General features: G+C 35.9%; 3 protein-coding genes across 4 annotated transcripts in view; 1 reads left to right on the forward strand and 2 right to left on the reverse strand.

Moving 5' to 3' along the window:
- Positions 1 to 1994: 1994 nt before the first annotated feature.
- Positions 1995 to 11336, reverse strand: LOC120347127 (uncharacterized). 2 transcript variants are annotated; one of them, XM_039416982.2, is made up of 7 exons: positions 11127 to 11336; positions 9763 to 9839; positions 7327 to 7438; positions 4588 to 6800; positions 3289 to 3721; positions 2724 to 2909; positions 1995 to 2377 (listed from the first exon to the last, which is right to left on the reverse strand). In XM_039416982.2, the coding sequence occupies exons 1-7, from the start codon at positions 11181 to 11183 to the stop codon at positions 2168 to 2170; spliced, it is 3288 nt and encodes a 1095-aa protein (XP_039272916.2). In that variant the 5' UTR covers positions 11184 to 11336; the 3' UTR covers positions 1995 to 2167. The 2 variants fall into 2 exon arrangements, with proteins under 2 accessions (XP_039272916.2, XP_039272915.2); XM_039416981.2 differs by having other exon boundaries at positions 9763 to 9842.
- A 5714-nt stretch (positions 11337 to 17050) lies between these two features.
- On the forward strand, positions 17051 to 20371 carry LOC120347260 (uncharacterized). Its single transcript, XM_039417172.2, has 4 exons — positions 17051 to 17207; positions 19171 to 19325; positions 20014 to 20100; positions 20285 to 20371. Exons 1-4 carry the CDS (start codon positions 17171 to 17173, stop codon positions 20315 to 20317), a joined length of 312 nt encoding a protein of 103 aa, XP_039273106.1. The 5' UTR covers positions 17051 to 17170; the 3' UTR covers positions 20318 to 20371.
- Positions 20372 to 20839: 468 nt separating this feature from the next.
- The window catches only part of LOC120347947 (1-phosphatidylinositol 3-phosphate 5-kinase-like), a 47995-nt gene continuing 45123 nt past the window's right edge, over positions 20840 to 23711 (reverse strand). Inside the window, exons 42-44 of the mRNA XM_078117793.1 lie at positions 23310 to 23477; positions 22638 to 22755; positions 20840 to 21882 (exon numbers count right to left, since the gene is read on the reverse strand). Of these exons, the coding sequence (XP_077973919.1) occupies positions 21680 to 21882; positions 22638 to 22755; positions 23310 to 23477 (489 nt within the window). The 3' untranslated portion in view covers positions 20840 to 21679. The remainder of the gene's footprint in view (positions 21883 to 22637; positions 22756 to 23309; positions 23478 to 23711) is intronic.

Consider the following 23711-nt stretch of genomic DNA (forward strand, 5'->3'; position numbering starts at 1 on the left):
CGCTGACCGCCGAAGCGCAAATTGCAGATAGATTTCCATCACAACTTATAGGCTTATACTGTAATCAAGGTGCCAGTTAACCCGGTGTAGAGGCGTAACCAGCATATTTTGCGCCCGGGTCAAACTATAAAATTGGCGCCCCGACCTCCACGTTTAATCATATTTTCTATTACAATCAAATCAGTATATGTAAAAACAAATTATATATGTACATTCAAATTTATATATATATATATATTTTATTATTTATTCAAAAATATATGTATATGTGTATTCAAATTTTATTGGAACATTTTATTTGAAGAAGACGCAAAGCTATACAAAATAGAGCATATGTATATAATGTCCCACTCAGTTACTGTCAAAGATGATTGACATCGGGGGTCTCAAACTTGCGGCCCGCGGGCCAATTGCGGCTCGCGGGATGATAATTTGTGGCCCCCGCCTTGATATTAAAGTTTAATGTTAGTGCGGCCCGCAAGTCACTTAGCTCATTTAGCACGATTAATGCTTTTAATATACAGCGTTTCCCAAACTGTGTTCCGCGAGCATCTCCCGAGTGTTGCGTGGAAAGGGAATCAAAAATACATCTAAATTGGTCGCCATGGCGATCTGAGAATCACGAAGTTTTTGCCCAACTGACCGTTTAAAATTGCATCACCGTCGGCCTAAATTGGACTAACTAAGTTAGGGTAGTGGCATTTAAAACATCAGCGCAACAGTTATTACAAGATGGAATTTTATAATTTTGCACATCCCTAAACGTGTCGTTGGAAGTGAAGTTTCAGTAAACAGAAAGGTTTGTGATGAGCACAGACAATTTCAAAAAACTGGGAAATGCAATATTTCTTTGTTGAGCATAGGAGCATCCAGACATGTTTTACCTGCACAGTTAAAGTTGCAGTGCACAAGGAATACAATTTAAACGAGTTGCTAAGCTTTTATTATGAAAAACCTGATGCGGCCCGGACTCATCCAGACTCTGCCCCAGCGGCCCCCAAGTAAATTGAGTTTGAGACCTTTTTACATAGTCTACAATAACTTTTTTATTTTATTTCACTGTCGCAAACTGGTTAACACGTCATCAAAATCTGTTTTTTTTTTCCAATGTTTCCCTTTCAACACTTAGAAGTGCAAGATCATTGAGACGATCCTGTCCCATTGATGCACGCGAATACGACAAAAGAAGTTTCAATTTGCTGAAAGACCGTTCACAGCTTGCAATCGAAACTGATATTGTTGACAAAATTTGTAGAGAAATTAGCAGATTGGGTAAAACATCGTTACTGAGCAGCATTCTGCAATCTTCAATTTCGGTGAAAAGTTCGTGGCCATTGATGTCCGTGTCGTAGAAATTTGCAAAATATGTGCAATCTCGTCGAATTGTCGAAAACGGCATTGGGGTCTTTTAGCACAGTATAATAAATTATGTAACTCTGCCGCAAAGTACGGTACTCTGACAACCACGTATTACTCAAAACATGTATTAACATCATTCAACCAAATTCCGTTGCCATTTGTCTCCAGCACAGAACTAATATCAACTTACATCGGAGTGCGCAGGCAAGAACTTAACGATACAGAACCACGTAATTAACCCCGTGTATTTTGTTACCGAACGTTACCAAATCAATTTTTGCTTTGTTTCCCGGCCAGATTTCGATGGAAATCTGACCGTGCGCGAGCTATGTGCCTGACGACGTCGGCAGTCGACGTAAGTGGTCTGGCCGAGTGTGCAGTTTGCCATGTACTAAGGCTAGATGTCTGCCGCCAGTGCGATCTTGCTTGAGACTGTTTTTTACCCTTGTTGTGAAATTTTCGCAAGCCCCATTTTGGCGCCCGGGGACATATGTACCCCATTGCCCCCCCCCCCCCCCTAAGCTACGCCTCTGACCCAAACACTCCCTCATGTTCCTCACCATTTGCACGCGGGACATCGTCAAGTGCTATATAACCCGTATCTAATTATATATGATTGACGGCCCCCTACAGTGAACGTATATTTGATAAACATATCTCATTTTGAAAAGTGCTCTGGTGCATTCAACTAGACATCACGTTATTGCTTTCCATAGAAAATATTCGTGGCACTGTCACTGTCGTGCTCAAAACACTTGTGCCCAACAATAGGAATGTCTAGCTTTCTGAATAAGTTGTTAACTTCTGATCATCGCAATGCACTGGTTGGTCGTGGATTTACTCTTGCAGATCGCACAGATCTAGTAGGAACTGATGACCTTGGCCTTGATAGTCTTATCCAAAAATCACTCGTAACCGGTTCTTTAGGTTTCTCAGGAACACGCGCCTGTTTTGAAACTATTTGTTTTGGGGGGTCATCTTTGTGCCTTTCAAGAATTTCTTTTGTCATGCATTTTGCCTGTTGGAAGAAATGATTTGGCCGTGTTTACAATTGCCTTAAACAAACCATTCCTATTGAAAATTGGATCGTTTAGGACCTTCTCTATTAGGTCGTTATTGTGGTTGCGTTGGGAAGCGCTTGTAAAGTTAGCAACGAACGGGCCCGAAGCAAATGTAACTTCTGTGACTACTGCCATATAGCATAAAATGTACCAAGAGTTTAATGGCATAATAGTGGGCAACACCCTACTGCTTTAGCTTATTCTATGAGAATGTGCAAAATGTACTGTGTTTGAGAATTATGCGCATGTAAATTACCAAACATAAGCCCAAAATATAACTTTTATATCCTGAAACAAACTCACCCATGCGTAAAAATTCGCGGCTCCCTTGTTGATGTCTTGTACTTGAGTGAGTGTAAAACGAGATAAAAGTTCTTCAACTCGAAGAGCGGTTGCAGTGGGCACATGCGTTGAACTGCAAATTGCTACTCTTCTCGTGAGTGACTCTCTCCCCATCTTTACCATGAGACGCAGAACATCATTCCATTCCTGAAATTGATTCGTTAGAAACAAAGACATGACCATTTTGAGCACAAATACTAACTCATTTTGTAATTACCTATACATTTATATAAATGGACCACAATTACGGATTAAACACAAGCGAAAATATTGATTGTTTAAAATTGAAAATATTTGTGTTTATGTTTCAGTGAACTAAATCAGTATCAGCTTTGTGTTTCAATTTCAAGGGGAAACATTACTCCCGCATGCTGAAATATATATATGGCAATTTGACGAAACCATGATTAGAGTGCTTTAATTAAAAATAGATAAAAATGAAACTTTTCAGTTTAATGACGCCATTGAAAATCCAAGGAGCATAATTAATTAACTTACTAACATTTGTACCTAACGCAAGACTTGCCTTCAAATCCTTCTCTTTTTCCCCAAGTAAGACATAAGTAGCGGTCATAACGGCTCGAACGCATTCAGGTGGATTCGGATATCTGTGAATTTCTGCAAGTTGTGATCGACTCATGTCCGATACCGATTTTCTTAGTTTTTCCATTTCTTTCAAATGATCTAAAAGCTTTCTCGCTTTCGATATATCATCTTTAAATGTTTTGTCCATATTCATTGGAAACATAGTAAGAGATGGACTGTCAAGTTCAATCAACGAGTGTTGCAAACGAGTAGAATTACGGTCCTGTAAAGCACTGTTAAGATTGGTTTTAAACTGTTTTATTGTAACTTCGCGCAGTTGCTTTCTTGCGCTAAGCAGTAAGGTTTCATCTTGTTTATCCAACGACGATCCAAGCTCCCGCTTGAATTGATAAACTGCTTTCCAGAGTTCAGCCCTGCAAGAACAAATGATAAACAGAACTGTACGATGGCCTAGCGCAGGGGTCGGGACCCATGGCTTGCGAGCCATAAATGGCTCTTTTGGTGACGGCATATGGCTCCCAGAAAAATCTATTATTCTAAGATTAAGCTTACTATTGTTACTAGACTTCAAACTATTTTATGGCCAAATTTGGCAAAAAATTCCCTATACGTTTGACAACGCGGGCCCAGCGCATGTCTATGTTATGTAAGAGAATTATCAGATAGGCATTGTGACAAAACATGGGAATTCTGGAACATATATTGTGACATCACAAAGCGATAGAGTTTTAAAATACTACGGAGATGCCTAAACGAAAAAGGGTGATGACTGATGAGTATCGTAGATTTCAACTTGGGCTGCATGTGAGCAACCGTTCAAGGCCCGCAGCGACAACATGCAGCATCAGAAGTCACATTAAATGTATATTGACATGAAATGTGTTGACTTTTGAGTAAACGTTTCAGGCCTGATTAAGTGAAGAAATGTTTATGGCTCGCACGGAAATGCAATTGAAAATATGTATATTTTAGGGCTCTCTTGACCAAAAAGGTTCCCGAACCCTGGCCTAGCGGGTAATGCTTTAGTTTAAGACTTAACTGAGTTGGCATCGCAGACACATCTCGCGTTCAAGACCCATGCTCCCCACCGCACTCAGGGTGTAATAAATTGGGTGAGCAATACCGAACCGGATAGACTCCGGTCTCTACATATCAGTGGCTGCTTGTATAGAGATTTGTTTGGAAAAAAAGGGGTGAATAAGCTTTGTATAACAGAAATCATTAAAATTTTGATAGATTGTTGTAAATATTCTAGATAGGTTATACACAATAAACGTACCTATCTGTGCCGCGCATAGCAGATTTCAGGTTTTCTCGCATTTTATTGCGAACATTTATCCACTCTTTTTCCGCCAATTCTTCCTGTTTCTTCATCCGTTTATATTTTCTTTCCGCTCTTCGAATAATGACATCATTATCGTTTTCCGAATATGGACTGTTCGTCTGTTTATCGGTATTAGCATGTTTTTGCGTTGGAACAGTTTTTCTATATAACGATATCGCGGATTGCAACTTATCGGAATTATTTCCTCTCATTGCTCGTTTCAGATTGGATTTGACACGACGAACTGCCGAATTCGTCTCATTTTTCATCGACGGAGCATCGTGAGAGGCTATCTTGTTTTTAGCGTATTCTAAAATAGCTGATATCTGGCCATCTAGCGGATCAAATGACAAAAAATATGGAATTGATTCTGCTTCTTTTATGGCGCATGTAATAGCTTCTTGTCTGCATTCCATCACTGCACGTTGAAGCTCATCCTTTATACTTTTTACTTTGGCCTTTCGCGAATTAAGTATGTGTAACGCACCTCTCGCACGTTGCTTTATTTCGGACGATACTTCGAGATTTTCAGCAACAACGATGGCTCGCTCCATGGTTGTTATTAGGTCAACAGTGGCTGAGTTATCACCGGCTCGATTAATAAGCTTTTCCACATATTCCTCAATTTTTTTCAACTCTGTTGAGTACTGGTCTCTGTCACCTTGAAGTTGAGCAAGTTTTGTCCTCGCTCCTATAACTTCGACACAATTATTCAACCCTACCATTCTTGCTCGCAGTAGCACATCTGCAAGGTCTTGGGTATTGTCGCTTTCCAGCAAACTTATCAAACGGATGCGAGTTGTTTCTTCGGCGCCCGTTTTCAATTCCTGATCGTACTTGCGTAAGTAAATTAACAAATTTGTCGCTTCTTCAATTATCTTCATTCCAGTAGTGACCTTCATGCTTTTGATGTTTACCAACGTTTTTTGAATTTCTTCGGCGTTTTTCTTCTTCATTGCTTGCTTTAATTGCGATACAAGTTCTTTTATTTTGTCTTCCCTTTCTTCTAATTTTCCCAAAGCTAACTTAGCTCGTTCGATTAGCGATGCCGAGTTTTTCATTTTCAAGTTTTCTGCCTTCTTTAGTGCCTTTTGGAGATCTTTGATGGACGAATGTTCTATAGCGTTTGTAATGGCATTTTCGCATCTTCTTACTTCATCTGTCAATTCGCTCAGCAAGTTTTCGGCTTGTATTTGTAATTCGTTACTAGTTGATATCGCTACTTCTTTTGACTCATTTATAGCAGCAATCAATTCTTCCTCCGATCGGTGTTCGATTGCTTTTTTAAGTTGATTTCGAACTTCATCTTCGCGATACTTATTTTCGAGGGCTTCTATGTGAAGTTCTGCAAGTTTTAGTTTGCATTTCTTTTCTAATTTCAAAAGTTTACCAGAGTCGAACAATTCTCTAAAAATGTCACGAATTGATGTACATGCAGTACCGTCTTTATGAGATGAAAATTGTGATTGACTGTCTTCAAACGTAAGTCCTTGTTTAAGTTTGAATCTCTGCATCTGCAATAACACAGATTCCAGGATGCTCATGTCTTCTTTGTGCGATGCACTCTGGCTCACAAGCGCAGATTTTAACTTATGTTGTATTGTTGCTATTTCCATGCCTTTCTTCAACATTTCTATTATACGCTGGCTGTCGTGCACTAATCTTTCACTTTCGCCTTCCACTTGAGACGGATCGTCTTCGTCAGATATATCTTTGCCACTGGCCGATTGTGACAACAACTTAGTGTATTTAACTGTTAGTTCTTGCAATTCTGTTGATGGTGCAGAAATGTCATTAATAGCTCCGTTGAATATTTGCCGGAAAGTTCCCAAAAAATCGTTTTCAGAGTACCGGTAATTCCCTTCCGTAGACACAACATCTGGTAAATTGGCGCTATTGGCACATTTCGAGGAATCTAATATTTCTCTCATCGTCTGTAAACTGTTCAAGTCTATTTTCAGCTTTGCGTGTTGCTTACGTAAATATATTCGTTTGTTCCGTACGAGAGTATGCAAAGCCTCAAATTCTGGATCCTTGGACGTCTTTTTCTTTTCATTATTTCCATATCCATTTGCAAGGAGTGTCGATACTTCGTGGTGAAGGGTGTCCTCGAAACTGACTGCTTTAGGCCTCGTGATATTCGATTTTTGTACATCTTTTGAACAAACCTGATATAAGCATTATAATTAAATATTAATTTCATTAAGCTGAATTATTTAAAATTTTTGTTTAATTATCTTTTTTTTGTGATTTTATCAAACAATGCAAGCCATTATTCATTCGATCACCTTTACGATATATGCCATTAGTTGAGAATAGATAGCTCGTTTCGAATATCATCAACAATGGATATTTAATCATTTACCTTTTATTCGACGAAACAAAAGAGTTAGTTTACATCTGTAATCAATATAATTGTTGTATCAATACATGACAATTGTTTGATGAATCTCGTGCCACCGCCTAAAATGAACATCGTCCCTGTATCAAACGAGTTCGTTTTTCGTTTCAATAAATGGCCATAATATGCTGAACTCATATTGAAATCAAACAGGTTTTTCAAAAGAGTTCAATTTCAGAATGCTGACTAATCAATTTTCTATAATGCATGCATAGTACCGAATTCCTCTATAATCATCGGAAAATGGAATAAAAATATATCACCCTATGAAATTTTATAGTCCGACTAGATACCTTCTCTCTATCGAATTTTTCGTTTTCCGTGCTATTCGAATCCAGGCTGCTTTGTCCATCTTCACTATCGGCAAAACGAACTTTTACGTCAGAATTTGTAATTGTTGCACTCCTAAATCGTATGTTTATATACTAATCGTGAGATACCTGATACTTGCAAATATGATTATTTATACAAAGTTACAAAAGAAACTTTTCAAATAGATTAAACTTATTATAGCATGTTGACCATGCCCCAAACCAGCGTATATTGACCATTCCCCCGAATATTATAGTTATATATTTTGCTAACCTTATCAAGGATTCTGTTGAATTGATATCTGATAGCGCGTTTGGGATATTATAATCGGTATTAATATCGAACGAATATTTCCCAAACGCCACCATGCTTTTACAAGCGTCATTGGATTACATAAAAACTAATCTGCTCTATATAGCGCTTCTTTGTATCTGAATGAGGAAAATGCCTTCAATAAGTTCTAAAATTCATCTATACCAAGGCTGCCCAACCCGGTTCACCGGACTGTTTTTTGCGGCCCGCCCTATGGGTTTGTAAGCAGACTTTTTATGTTTTTACCATGTTATATTCAATAGATAGGCTTAAGTATGTTTCGTGATTTTGGTGTGATTATTCCTGACATCTATCTACATCAGTGCTCTTCAACAGGGGTTTCGCGGAACCTTAGGGTTCCGCAACACATGCAGTGGGGTTCCGTGAGTTTATAGGGTTCCTTGGGGGTTCCGCGTAAAGGGAAAAAATGACTGCTGGGCCAGTAAAGTTGCAAAAAATGATTATTATTCTTTTCCATTTTTGGATGAATTCCTAAGTGCGCAACAGCAAGAAGGACTCCTAGATATCCGTAATGATATTAATTCTGAGAAAACCTTCGAAAAAATGGAAAGGAATATTTTTGGATTTCTCTTCACAAAGAGGGTAAGCAATTGCAAAAATGCATTAAAACTTCTGAGTCAATTTCCCAATACCTATTTGTGTAAATCAGCATTTTCTGCTTTAACAACTATTAATAACGAAAACGAAGTTGTTTAAAGAGTATAGACATGAGTATGAGAATTGCTTTGAGCGCCGTGGACCACGATTCAAAAAGATTGCAAAGAAAATGCAAGAACAACCTAGTCATTGAATTTCACGCTTGTTACCTTCTTTCTGTTTCGTTGTTGAGGTGGAAATATTTGAATTACAAATATTTCGTGTCACGAGTATTTCGTGTTTTTTTTAATTTTATTATTTGGGGTTCCATAAAAAACGAAAAATGATATCAGGGGTTCCGCAATAACAAAAAGGTTGAAGAGCACTGATCTATATTCAAATGCCGGATCTTATTATTACGTATGTGTCAAGTCTTGCACCCTGATGGAAATAGACGTCAGTTTTTTTTATTTCTCGCAGAACTGAGCGTTCTGTTCGACGAAATCGAAAGATATTGTGCGATCATTGAGGACGAACGCTGAGCGCAATTATAGGAATGAATTTGGAGCCTAAATTTGCAATTTAATTTCATTCTGATTGTTTTCTTACGTGTCTGCTTTGATCGTTTTTATCGCCAACGTAAAATAAAAGGTTAACAATATCTTTGGTTTGGTCTTGGGACTCGTTGTCCTTTATGTTAGTATTTTTTATCTAATGTTTGGGTTAAATAGATTTTGGAAATGTCGTCACTGCGTATCCGTCAATAATTCTGATGAAATTGACTTAATTGCATTGCTGCATATTGGTCACAAATCAGTATATATAGGCTATTCGTCCAGAAATCTTTGTAATGTTACTTCATTAAACACTTGTATTGATGTTTCAAATTTTACGAAACGGTCCACATAACTTGATATTCCCGCGACATTGGCGCACATTATGCTTATGTAAACATTGAGGCAGTATCATAGCTACTGGAAATGAATGAATAGAAACACTATAACGCAAATATACCCTTCAATGTCGGGGTGATGTGTATGTTCTCGCGTGGTCGTCAGAAAACCGCAAGTGTCATGTCCACGCCCCGCGTTACCAGATTTTCGATAGTAAACTGCTATTCTAATATTCGAATAATTTGCCAGCCCCACTCAGTAACCAGAAAGTAATTATTAAATTGATTGATTTTTATCCTAATAAACTTGCCTTTTATGTATCATATAAATTACCTACACCGAAATCAAGACTTAGCTGGTATTAATGTTAGGTACAAACGTTTGTGGCCCGCAACGAATTTCGTCACATGAAAGTGGCCCGCGAGACGAAAAAGGTTGGGCAGGCCTGATCTATACTATATATAGTATAAATATGATAAACCTATTTTATTATTTTGCGTATATGCATTTGAGAAGTTTTTAAATTCATCTATCTACAAAATAATGTCAAGTTTCATGTTCGTCGGGTAGAATTACAGCATGCAGTACAAAGCAGGCACGAAATCGTGTTCTTACCTGTTTTTGTCTTTTGTCAAATCTTTCCCCTTGTCTTTTGTTGCTTCATATGTCGATTTAGTTTCAACATTTTCAATCTGCTGCGATATGTGTATAATAGATAGTGAAAATATCTGGTATATATATATTTTTTTCTAAGAGACTACACTGCATTCGTCCGTTACGCTCAAATATATATCGTCACGCTAATAACCGAATTGCGTAAGTCATTTTTAGCAGTTTTGCGAAAACCGTAAAAAACTTCCTAATGATATTGTTATGCCATTGAGCTTGAATAATTTTCCATGGTGCAATTTTTTGATCGTAGCCTAATTTAAGTTAATTTGTATGATGCAGTTATGTGACGTCATAATGGCGCACTGTGACTTCGGCAGAAATGTGTCTATAACTTGCGGACATACGCAATTTTGCAACTTGACTACATGCACCAGTCCTGAAAACTAAACATTCCAAATACGAATGTAATTCTCAGTATCTACGATGTCTAATCCCCGAAATAGCTAATCAGTTTCAATTACATTATTTCTTATGTTTAAAAATATATATTTCATCAATATAACACGCTCTGCACACCCATCGAAATAAGTCTAAGATTAAATATAAAGAATAAAACAGCAATGCACCCAATATAAAAGCCAACCAAGGTGAATTGGACTCTGACAGTAAATATCACAAGTGCACGCCTTCCTATACCGTTGTATAAATTCAAATTTATAAGCGCTAAGCTGGAATCTGAGATGCAAAATATCGATAATACTTCGGCGAGGTTACTTTGCCTTTGTGACGTCACAATAGTCTTGCGGTAACAATGATTATTCATTATGACGAAACAATTGCACGAAGGTGCATGTCATACAAGATTTCCATTTTTATGGAATTCGGAATTCTTAAAATAAAATCTGAGTTAACAGACAGGTGCGCAGCATTACATAGATACCCATTTTATAAAAAAAACTCGAAATCGCCAAAAATGACTTACGCAATTCGGTTATTAGCCTGACGAATTATATATATGTGGGGTGAGTTCAACTTCCGGGACCCAACTCAGGGTTAGGGGCTTCCGAACATGTACTTTTTATATGGTGATATCGTTAGGTGTTTAATTATATGTACTGGTATCGCTGGCGTCATAACAAGTCTAATTCTCAGTTAACCATAATGTCGAAATGCTTATCAACTCAGTGGCGATTAAATAAAATGTTATAGCGCGAAAACTACTCAGTTGGAAAATCAATATCAACCACTTATCACCTTGAGATTTTTAAAACTTAAATATCATAGAATAAAACGATTATCTGTCGTATTCTGAATGTAATGGCCCTAAATGCATATTCTTAAAACAAATGTACCAATCAACTAATTACCTTATCAACATCAGTATTTCTGCACATGCAGAAACGGAAGACATCAAAATTTTCCATTCTTTGTTCCTGCAAGTACGACTGTAGATTCGGTACAACCTCAAAGCACACTAATTAAATAACGAGTACTTTATCCATTTAATCGTCCGTTGCCCCGCCTTGATGCCACATCAAAAACAGCAATCAGCGTCGACGTGAAATGGGCGGCCAAATATCTGCTTGGCACTATTATGTGTATCCATGAGCACGCATTGTACCGAGGCAATGGTCCCGGTATGTTTTGTCAATTGGAAATTTAATACCTCATTGTTTTGGCTTAGTAACGTGTCGATTATCCAACGAAAAAAGCAATGAAGCACTTTTCATTCGGTTTAATTAAGCCGTCGTCATATTTTGATATCAAGTTCTTGGATTAAATATGATGTATAAATATATGTTGTTGACCATCATCACTCCCGTATGACACATTTGACGAGCTTTGGGCAATGATTTGATTCAATTATTTGACTCGTTCGATACCGCACTGCATTAAGTCTTAGGTTGGTTATGAAGCACTTGATTTTCGTATTTATACATCATTCTTAGTGATAGAGTAGGCCACTTACTATTAGAGCTGGGCATTTCGAATCGAATATTCGAATCGAATCGCCGCCATCTTGTTTTTATCTTTCCGCTAATGGTTGAGGTGAAATCCCCAATTTTTTTTTCATAGGAGTCATATTTTTTCAACGAAATTCTAACATATGACTATTTTCTGTAGTGAGTTGTTGATAAAACGTGTTTGTTATTCTGTGTGAACGCTCAGTAATTTGTCTGAGTGATTTATTCTATGTCTTCAGTAATTCATTTGTTGAGAGGACCAATTACTATAATAAAGTCGCTTACAATTATATATTTTCAAGTATTCGAGATTCGATTCGATTCGAAAAAATTATTCGATTCGATTCTGAAATCACAAGGTATTCGAAAATGCCCAGCCCTACTTACTATTAATGTTAACTGTTGAGCATTTGATAACGGCATTGAGATTAAATCATTCATATCGGCCCATACTCGAGAAGCATTCCGAATTGATATATATTGTAAATCTAAGCAATGACATTAAACAACATGATAGGCAACTCTGACGTCACTCCATAAGACTACATGAGAAAGATTGTATTTCATGATACGCTCCAATGCACATATTTCTCGTCGCCTTTCGCGACGGTTTTCCGCTTGCTTTTGCTACTCGGCGTCTTCTTTACGTGTAGTACCTGCCTTTTTGCGCCTGTAACGAAAGAAAATAATCTCTATATCTGAGAAGTTTTGCTCATTTGGGAAGCTGGAATGGCAGACAAGCTGTAAAGAGTAATTCTGAACATCATAGACGTTTTTTTTATCAGAGAATATTACAAACGCGATAGCGTAAAGATTTGTGTGAAACATTTTGCAGATAATGACAAAGTTCAAAGTTAGTAATTTTAATGTTTGCGCTTAAACATTGAAATTTCATTTAAAGAGGGTGTCATGCAAAACAGCAAAACTGTTTTTACTTCTCTTAAAGGTGCTGTGATACAATTCCATAACACAAAGTTTGCACCTATCGAACTTGTTTTAGTAGGTGAATTTATTAGACATATTACATATTCAGTTAATCGTAGGTAACATTACTGGTACATAATGCCTCGTAGATAGGTTTGTGTCTAAATTTAGGAATTTAGCTCATAGCCCGCTAATTAATATTATCTTCTATGCAGGAGATTGCAGGGCTGATTCAACTTGCAGCCTTACCAATCACCTGACGATGCTCATTTAGTTTGTCTCGAGCAAGTCTTCTTGAAAGACTTGTGTGAATGGAAACTACCTATATGTTTTGCCTTCCTCCGATTTTAGAAGACAAATTCAATCTGAGGACTTTTGCATATAATTCTCATTGATTGTTGGCTGTTTATAATTCCTATTAAATGTGAATTCTGATTATATCAAAGAGTTAAACATTTTTTACGTAATTTACGGGCACTTTTTTCTTGTCAATACTCCAAGCTGAGGTAATAAGCAAGACAATACATTCATGTCATCTGCAAGCAAAATATACACACTAATTAAAAGTTTGACACATTGAGATAATACATCATGACAGAAAATACAAAGATACAGTATGTATGGCCATCACATGGTAATTAAAATTTTAAAAAAATTAATAGAGGCTGTGGAGTATGAAAAGTTTAAGACAAAGAAAAGAACAAAAGTGCATAGCTCATGAACTCTCAATTCTGCCTCCATTGCTTTGTGAAGGCCAATATATTCCGAGTGGCTGAATTGGTTTACCTTTATGATAGCAACGGTTTTGTATTTAATATAGCGAGATTTTTTTTCAATTTAATTGAAGTGATATTATTTCCCAAAGCAATGCTTGAATCGTCTAGAATAGATCAGTGGTGTCAAACTCATGGGTTTCGAGAGCCGCATTGCATGTTGGAAATTGTAAAAAGGGCCGCAAACAGTTTTTGATAATGTATACTCGAGAGATATTTTTCAGATAGTTTTAGTTTGTGACATATATTGTGATGCAACTAATCAGTTGGATTAAGTTTTATTATTTTCTTTAATTTCAAATGCAATTACATATTAATATTTGCATTCCACTATTATTGCAAGTTACTGTATTTATTACAAAAAATCATAAAATTCCATGTACAACCATCAAAATCATTTTTGAACAAGCCTTGGTTAAGGAAAGAATAATATATACACTAAAAATGACTTAATCTAAATATATGAACCTAAAATTAACAAAAATACTACAGTATAAACTCAATGTTTTTTTAATTACATTTGTCCTGACGTTTGGCATCTTCTTTGTGTCACCAGCATACTAAGGCCAGGCTGAAATGATTTTATAGTACCAACTCTAACTAACGAGGTCGCATGATCATGGGTTAATCTGTATCTTTGCAAAAGTTTAATTAATTCCAGTAATGCAAAAAAGTTACTTTTATCATTTCATGTATAGATCAGTAAAAAAACAAATGACAGATTTTTTCGACAAGACATTTCACGCTACATTGCATGGCATAGGATTGCTTGAATTATTATTGATATTGATTTTTAGTAACTAAGTCGTTGCATATTTATATTAATATACAAACACATGGAAATTTTCTGTTCGGAGTTGGTCTTCGAATTTGTCATATTGACTGCTGAGCTTATTGTGTTTTTCATTGTACTGATGGAAATATGACAAATTAAACAATGTGCTTCAGAATTTTGTGAAATGCAGAAATATTGCAACTCCCATTTTCTTCGAAAATGCCACCTTCTTCGTGTACTTTAATTTAATCACTCAAGTGTTTTATTCAGTATTCTTTTGCTAGCTTGATGTGTATTCTTAATTGAGTCAAAATGTGAACAAAAAAAATTACCTTTCTAAAACTACTTTCAGTAAATTGTTTTCTGTGTGAATATTCAATTTCACTTTAAAAGGTTTGAAAAATCTTTTACATTTAAATAAAAAAAATTCCAAAATACTATTACAATTATTGTTAAGCGTTCGAGGGCCGCACTGGAAGTTCTCTGGGGCCGCGAGTTTGACATCCCTGGTCTAGATTGAAGTTGTCCAAAATATATAACATTATTTTATCATGAATCATGATTATACCCTTTTCTGAATTTCTTCTATAGTACTACCAAAATTTGATGAACCAAATATAACACAGGTGTAGTCAGTGAACCGTAATCCTCATTTTTCAAAGCTGTTTTAAGTATGTCTGGCATATTTTGTGCCTTTTTACAAAGAAGACCGCTTATGTAATCTTACGCTTTGGAATTTTTAGTTATTTCCCTCAAGCCCTGCAGGATGTAGGGGCCATACACAACTTTACCGGAGGGTCAAATGTCTTTGCATTTCTCCATAGGTTGTTCTTCTATTGCAAACATTTATGGCGTATTCTAATCATATTTCTTGGAATCAAACTGTCACTGATATGTCGCCAGACTTCTGATATCTCCCCTTCAGCTACAGTTGTCCTGTGAATAAATAATAGGAAATTGAGGTTAGACGAATAGTTGAAAGTTTTGTTTTATGTCGGCCTAATTTCTTGATTGATATACTCACTATTATTGCTATTGCCTCTTGTGCTGCAGGAGTCTCACAATGCTTAGACAGGTCTGTCCACAACTTTCACATCTGTAGGAGAGGAGATGTATTAATTTTCGTTAAGAATAAATAAAGCAGTCTATATGATTCAGAATGGAAAAGCTAATAAATTCAATATCTTATGTTTTTTGTAAAAAATGTTTTACTGAATTTGGTATATAAACTAACTAATAAAGGGGTTTAGTCAGAAAATTATAAGCATTCGTGGCTCCAAATACTTGAGAGATCAGACAATATAGACCGGTATGAGGAAATTTTAGGTGAACTTGTTAACCCGTTGATTCAATACGCAAATAAAAGTGAATGAGCAATAGTATGTTACAGCAATAAGTATATATCCTCACTGATTAAAAAAATCTAAATGGAGGTGCATGAACTATTTGAAACCATAAGGGGTAAGTAAATATGCAATTTCGGCAAATGGGCAACTACGTACCGTACTGAATTAATAACTTCGTAGTATTTGACAAAAGCTGGCTTTTCCGCATGTACTTAACAGTGCGATGCCCGGGTGTGATATACAACAATAGTATTTACCTTACTTTTTTCCGATTTATTTTTACCTTCAATTCTCCACATATCATTAAAAACCACAACAATTGTCGAAGCAACCTCGAACACCATTCGTGCTATGCCTTGAAAGCAACACACATCCGCTCGTTTTCGTCTCGTCAAGTATGTGCATTGGAGCGTGCTATCGAATACGATCTTCGGCTAAAAATGCCGGAGTTGCGCATCATGTTGTTTTATGTCATTGATCTAAGCAACACTTGTATGAGAGAGCGTGGATCATTCTCAAACCTTTGTTCTAAAAGCGCGATTCACGAAGTTGTTACATATACAAGTAGACGAGAGATTTCGGTGTCGCTGACAAGGTAACTTCATAGTTTATTCGCGGCTCCTCGTCCATTTCAGTCGAATTATTGTACATCAATTTCTCTCGATTGATTTATTTCCACTGTTTATTCGTACAATATTTCATGCACGACGGAAATAAAAATCTGAATCTGACTACTATATACGATTACGTACACGCCACCAGACATAACCACTTTCAAAATATACACAAAAGTTTAGCAACGATGAGGCAGATTTTTTTTTTTTTTTATTAATGAAAACATCACTTTTTATCCACACGATATGACACATAAACACAATTGCACTTTAAAAAAATGAGTTCATGATAATTTTTCACTTCTTAATGTGGTTCGACAGTTTACATTTTCTAGTTGCAATAATTTTTTCACAGTTAAATATACTTTTTTGGCAGATTTTTTGGCGGGGTCAAAGGTCAGAAAAACATCAATTACTTTGATCAGGTTGGGATTTGGGAACGGGAGGCGGACAACTCGACTACCTGGAGACCTGGTGAGTTGTCCGTCTTTTCGCATTTTCTACGATGGTGTTTTAGGTCTATAGAAATGCGTTTTTGATATTTTTAGTGCTCACCAGGTCTCCAGGTAGTCGAGTTGTCCGTGTAGTCGAGTTGTCCGTCAGCCTTGGGAACTTGGACTGAGCCGAGTTCAGTATTTGGATATAAATTACCGGTACACTGTATAATTCATGGATTCTAAATGGAAAGGATTTGACATACCGGTAACTGTATAATTTTTTAACAAGGATATTTTGAGGATAACTTGAAAACTGATCATGGTCTCTTTAATTATGATTGTAGACTAACACTATATTACTGTATGATTTTGGAATTCAAATGTGGATTTTCCATTTATTTATAATGTTATATCATATCACATGTATTAATAATGATCCATTTTATTTCTTTTTTGCTAACTGTTACTGGAATTTATTTTTAACATGAATAACAGTGTTCACAGAAGAAGGCTTCATCTTATTCGTAAGGCCATACTGGCCTCGTATTCCAGTATTCATTGGAGGCTAAAGTGTCAGGATGTCTGCCCTAGTCAGAAGGCTGACTAAGAGTTTAGGTAAGACCTTTTCTCTCAATTATGTATATTGAACTTGTTTAATCAACCTAATATTATATGAATTCTACATTCTAAACTATTTCGCTCGATCATAGTAGTTGTCTTATTTGAAATTTTATTAAAAATGCGATATTTCAATGCTTATTCATATACAATCGAATTATGTATTGATTGAAATGTTATGTTGTAAGTAGGGCTGTCCAAGCGAACCGAATATTCGAAATCGAATCACAAATTATTCGAAGCGTTTTTCAGCCAATTTACGAATCGCTAAAATTTGCTACATAATGCGCCTCACCACCACCTTTGCACCGCTTTTTTCACCGGGCAAGCAAAAACATGTTTCTATCGCTTTCTTTGCTGCAAAAAGGTCTCTCCTATTGCTGTATTGCCCAGTGACATGTAATTATTCATTTCATGCATGGTCATAAATGAAAGGTTATCGGTGAAAATTATTCAAAGATGACGTTTTTTGAGAGAACACAAGGAGAAAAGGGCACATTTTGTGCCAGCAAAAACGCCAGTTCTATAAAGAGATTCGATTTGTAGCTGTTAAGTCAGTAATCATAGGAACATTTTACAGGACTGAAACACGTTTTGGAGGTCCAATACCTTTTTCCAATAGAATTTGAAATTTTTTCTAATGGCAATGCTTTGTTTCATCCATTCATCACTATGACAAATAATTGCCCTCTTGTGAGTTGATGGCTGTTATACAGCAACAATATGCAGATATGGTCATCAAACTAGCTACTAGCTCTGAATTTGTGAGTTCCCGAAATGCAATTTTGAATTTTTTGGGCAACAGTTATATCTATATTAATAGTTGTTTATCATTTTAGTGAAAATTACACAAAAAATATTTAGTTAATAATACTAATAGTTTTCGAAACCCTAATTTTTTGACCAGTTCAAGTAGGCTTGTGATCCCCATTTATAACTCTGGAAACATAGTTATGCAAAATATTTGCAATAATTTAGATATAACTGCACATACGTTATCACAATATTGAAGAGGAAAATTTTATTGTACATTAGAGACGATTGGCGCGGCGGTGTGGCTCAACGGGCTAAGCGTTAGGAATACGCTCGCCACCGCACCTCTAATTACTCTGCGTGGGTTCGCAGGATCGAATCCCATGCAGGGATGGTTATGTGCGAGAGGATTGCTGGACTCCTCGCCGTCGTTGGGTGGTTCACGTAACCGCTGGCCGGTTACGGCTTCCTCCACCACCAAGTCCATGCTTCCCAAAAACAAACAATATAACTAATCCCATACCCGACTTGGAATGGTAACTGGACGAGAGGCCGTGGTTCGCCATATGTATAAGCTGTCTTATCGGCTTTCCTCTCCCCAGGATAAATATGTAAAATCCTATCCTATTTAGGATTGCGCAATAATATTCGATTATTCGGTTCGACTGAATCAAGAAAATATTCGATTTTGGACAGCCCTAGTTGTAAGCATATAATTTAACGAGGAATCAGAAATAAAAATAAAATTTTGAAACTAATCTAAGTAATCAGTGATAGTTTTTGCTCACAGCTACTTTATTAATTTTGATTCAAAAATTTGAATGATTGTGCCATAAAATTTGCATTTAAGGAGTCAAGTTATATATTAATTAATATTTTGTCCGACATCTAAATCAAAAACTGGTTGAGGCTCCAGCTCCTCAGCTTCACTTTTTACACATGCATTGGGCTCTTTAGCCATTAAGATTTTTTGGTATGATCACTTCTATGAAACATTAGCCTAAATAATAAATGTGAGAAAATTATAAAAGTTCCAAAAAAAGTTATGGCTTCCAGACCTGATGTGAATGCTGTGTCATATTTGAGAATTTTCCAAAATAACGTCTCCTATATAACTTAGTTTCACAGAATTTTTTGTTGGAAAGTTATATTCTATCTTGATTGGTATTTTGCATAATTATATTGTGGTATATGCTTTTGCTTGCAGGTAGTTCTCTGAGGCGACGAGCTGTGTCTTTGAGAAATGCAGGCACTGAAGCAGAGCATGCAGTGAAACAAGATGATTATATGAGAAATGTAAAATATCCAGGATTGTGGGTCTATGCCATCTTTTCTCTGTTGGCAGTCAGAGAAGTAATGACTGTAAGTCATATAGAGTTTTTTATATTTCAATGAGGCTACATTTTCTATGCAAAGTATGCAAGATACTGAATATGGGAGTATGGTTTAGGTAATAATACGGAGATTCTGGAATATATGAATGTAAAAGGAAGTTCATAGGGTGTTAAAACATAATGCAAATAGCCGCAAACTAAGAAATGTCTTCTCCACAACATGTTTTTTTTAAATTTTATCGTCTTTAGGAACCATTCGAGTGCAGCAGGATTTTTAGAACCTTCATTTCCATCAGGGCCATAGATGTTTACTTCCACCTATCCTGCTGTTCGATGCTCACCCTTCGAATTAACAAAGTTGGAAGGGCAATGGCGCATCACACTAAGCATTGGGAATTTGTTTGCCACCGCAATCTCATTACCATGTGCGGGTTCGAATACTCTGGAGAACAATTATGGACTCGTCACCATCGTAGTGTGGTTCATGTGGCTACCGTTTGGTTAAGGCTTCGTCCATCAGCATGTCTATGCATCTAAAAAAATAACTGGATCACTATTTCCTACGCCATATGATTAAGTCGTCCCATAGATTTTCCTCTTCCTGGGATAAAAATGATAACTTATCCTTCAATTCTATTTGCTGAAATCTAAAGATATTGTCTAAGACTGATCATATTACATGTTGAACTCTTATTATAACCATCCTAAAATTTCAGGATCGAAAAGCAAGTCGTATTATTGAAGAGCAGCGAATATTAGCATTACCATTGGCTGAACGAGAGAGACCACCGGATGTTAAATTGGTACTGAATTGTTTTTGTTATTTGTTTGTCTCAATTTTTCACAAAACATTTTGGGATAAGCAATTCTTCATTATATTAAACCTAATGGGACCAACAAGTAACACTGGCAAAAAACTCACAAATGCAAGGCCGTTTTCTGTATGCAATTCAGATTCATGTTCTAATATATTATATTTTTTTACAGCTGTCATCTTATCTTGGCTGGCGTTATGATTGAATTCTACATATTTTTGCCTTTTTCTGGAGTATTTAAGTAAATTTTTCTGTCTGATTTATGTGTTTGTTCTGCTGTTCTATCTTGACACGAAAATGGGTAATGAGTTACTAAAAATGATTTCTGTCATGCTGTGGGAAATTAGAGTGACTAAACCAGGTGACACCAACTTAATATCAGACAAGCTATGTGAAAGGGGGACTTGAGGTTAAGTACCAACCACACCAGTCAATGCCAGTGGTAGCACAACACTAAAAAATACTTGTGTAGATGGATAGTTGTGGCGGAATTTAGCTAGACACTGGCAAAAAAAAGTGGGTACTCCCGAAGTATGCGAATCAAGATGGCGGACACCGGAACGTAATGTGTACCAGGTTAAGTAAGCCATATATGACTCATAGTATTTGTACCTGAAATTGTGGCCTAACCTGGTGCACATAATTCCAGATTCAAATATATTACAGGACTACAACTTGATTACTTGGAGATGTTCGAGCATGCCACAATAAAATAACTCCCAGCAACTTGCATGAAGCTTATTTATTGCACGATTATTAAATACAAGCTTTGAAGAAGGAAATTGCTGCATAAAGAAGGAACAATGTAATTTGTACCAGCCTCCAGGAAGGCATAAAAATGTTGCCTTTATTACTGTATATCACAATGATATTCAACAGTTGCCTCTGAAAAATGCCAGAAAATGTACAATTTGCAGCCTTTTTTATAAGATGTTTAAAGGCAAATTATATGATAATAAAACTGTATAAACGAATAATGACATGAATAACTACCATATAACAAAACAGTACACCCACAACAAGATAGATATTAAGATACATAATTCAATTCCGAACATTCGAATTAGGAAGAAAAACATAGTCAGAAATACAGAATTTCTTTGTATTACACCCCCATGTAAACTTATAACTATGGTTTTGTGCAAAATTTATTCAAGGTTACAGTAAACTTATCACAGAATAGGTAGAAGTATGATATAATAATAATGACATAATCAAACATTAATGACTAATTGAACATAGATTGGCAACTGATTAAATACATAGAAAAACCATGGGCTCGAATGAACAAGGGAATTTTGTTTGGTCACGTACAACATATCTAATGAATCATAAAAAAACACAAAAATTATCTCACAGAAAATATTGTGTGTAAAGACAGCCAAATTTATTGCTAATACTATAGCATTGTTTATATTCACCTGTCACATTTAAATAACACTTGATTGACTTGGATACAGTGAAGAATATGGCACTGCATATTCCGTGTTTTACTTTAATTATATCGACCTATACAAACCCCCTAATAATAGAATATGATAATAACAAGCTTGCAGTATGCAGGGTTTCATTTAAAAGCATGCATTTCATACCACCTATCAGGTACAACTTGAAAATATCTGTCCATGGCTTCACAAAAACGTTTTTTGTAAAGTTCAGGTGACACAACAGTAGGCATGGATCTATTACTTTGTTTTCTTCCACCAAACATACCATATGATTTGACAACCATTTCCAACTTCTTATCCCATGTAAATGTTCGAATAAAATCTGTGAATTGTAGAATCATTCAAGTTAAACTGCTAACATATAAACCAGAAGCATGAAGGATCGCAACTGACCAGTTTTTCAGACAACAGTCAGCATCTCATGACCAATATTTCTTTTTTACTGGTAGACATTTTTATCAACAAATGGGAACAAAAATTATCATGTTATTGAACCCTTGCCAAATGAAATTTCATCCCAGTGATGAAAAATGCTGTTGTGAATAGGAAAAAGCGTTCGAAAATAATGAGATGTAAAATTTGTTAATGCCCACGTAAATAGGTTCTGTGGCTCATACGTTGCGAGTCTCTGATATAGATATTTACTTGGAAAACTTATAGAATATGATTTAAATTAGTGGTGATCAATTTGGTTGAATGAGCGCAAAACATTGACAGATTCTTGTCAAGGATGGTTTCTTTTTCAATAAAGTTACTGTGTTGTATGCAGCTTTAATCTTGGAATAACAGAAAATTAGAATCACCTAGTGTTGAAGCTCAACCTTGTTAAAAATTTGAATTAGGAAACCTTTTTGAAACTATGTTGGTTTTGTGGTTTTCTCGGATCTCGCAGTAAAATGATGCATAAAATCATATAGTTTTCTCCGATAACATAATTTTTCGAATGATAAATTAAGAAAGAGAGGAGTAGGTATAATTAGTGAAATGAAATTCCTCTTCTAATATAAAGCAAGGCCAGTATATACCATTTACATACACCTTGTCTTTGTGTTCATCTTCCTATATATCAATACTTACCAATGATCCCAACAAATATTTTTTCATTATCGTCCATTCCAACCAGAAGAGAATAATCCATGATAAGATTCTTAGACAGAAAATTTGTATCTCTTGATATAGCACTTGATAAAAGATGCTGAAAATGAAAATTTAATCTAAATATTCCACAAAAATAAAAAGCTAATAGCGTCCAAAACACAGTCTACCAAAATTCTAGTCTAGAATAAGAACAAAAGAGTATGGGCATATATGTAGACAAAAACTTGCAATGCGACCTGCCATTCCTTGAGTTTCAATTTTTTGCCATACAGCGTTTATTCACGCATTTCACTCTGAACTAGGCCAAGTACAAGCGGCCACTGATATTAGACGATATGTAAGGAACTAATATACTATGGCCCAATGATTGGCCCTATGAAAACGTAGTAGTATACCACACAATATAGTACCGCTTTCAAGTAAATCTTATGCTGGTCCTTAATTCGTGTTACTAGCTTTAGATAAATCTCATGCCATAGTATCACCAACTATTTTTTGGTATATTTTGTCAAAATTTATTTAAATTTTATATTGTTAAAATCTTCGAGATCTTCATTTATTTGATTACATAGTAATGAAAATTAAGAAAACAGTACTACCATATTGCACAAATTCTGCAAATGTGATTGATTTATGGATTCCTGTACTTACTTTAGTATGTTCATGAACATATAGTGGATTATCACACATAAGTTTTAATAAGTTTTCATCTAACAGTACTATATCATTGTGATCAGCTTGACATCCGTTTTCAACATTCGCTCCTGAAGTATCAGGTTTTACATGACGATTTCGAACAGATCCTTTCAAATCAAAAATCTGTAAACAGAAATATAACGTTAAGAAGAAATGAGATGATTGTACACAGGAGTAACTATGGATAACCATTCTAGGTTTGTGTGAAAAAACGTTTTCTCTGTGAATTATGAACCAAGCAATTTTAATGACTTGAAAATGGAATATGACACTTAGGTGCTATTACATTAATTTGGGGGCCGGTGTTCGCCCAAATTTACTGTTTTATTCCAATTCATGGGAACACTTCAAAATGAT

This window comes from Styela clava, chromosome 11 (assembly GCF_964204865.1).
Source record: "Styela clava chromosome 11, kaStyClav1.hap1.2, whole genome shotgun sequence".
In the NCBI taxonomy this organism is placed as follows: Eukaryota; Metazoa; Chordata; class Ascidiacea; order Stolidobranchia; family Styelidae; genus Styela; species Styela clava.

What these genes read in the sequence shown, in the direction of transcription:
- LOC120347127 (XM_039416981.2), bottom strand. Translation starts at nt 11,183, where the DNA reads ATGGAAAATTTTGATGTCTTCCGTTTCTGCATGTGCAGAAATACTGAT. An exon ending in TTGACAAAAGACAAAAACAG is followed by an intron (nt 7,439 to 9,762) that starts GTAAGAACACGA and finishes CATACGATTTAG; the next exon opens with GAGTGCAACAATTACAAATT. An exon ending in CCGCGAATTTTTACGCATGG is followed by an intron (nt 2,378 to 2,723) that starts GTGAGTTTGTTT and finishes TTCTTCCAACAG; the next exon opens with GCAAAATGCATGACAAAAGA.
- LOC120347260 (XM_039417172.2), top strand. Translation starts at nt 17,171, where the DNA reads ATGTCTGCCCTAGTCAGAAGGCTGACTAAGAGTTTAG. An exon ending in CAGTCAGAGAAGTAATGACT is followed by an intron (nt 19,326 to 20,013) that starts GTAAGTCATATA and finishes CTAAAATTTCAG; the next exon opens with GATCGAAAAGCAAGTCGTAT. An exon ending in GACCACCGGATGTTAAATTG is followed by an intron (nt 20,101 to 20,284) that starts GTACTGAATTGT and finishes ATTTTTTTACAG; the next exon opens with CTGTCATCTTATCTTGGCTG.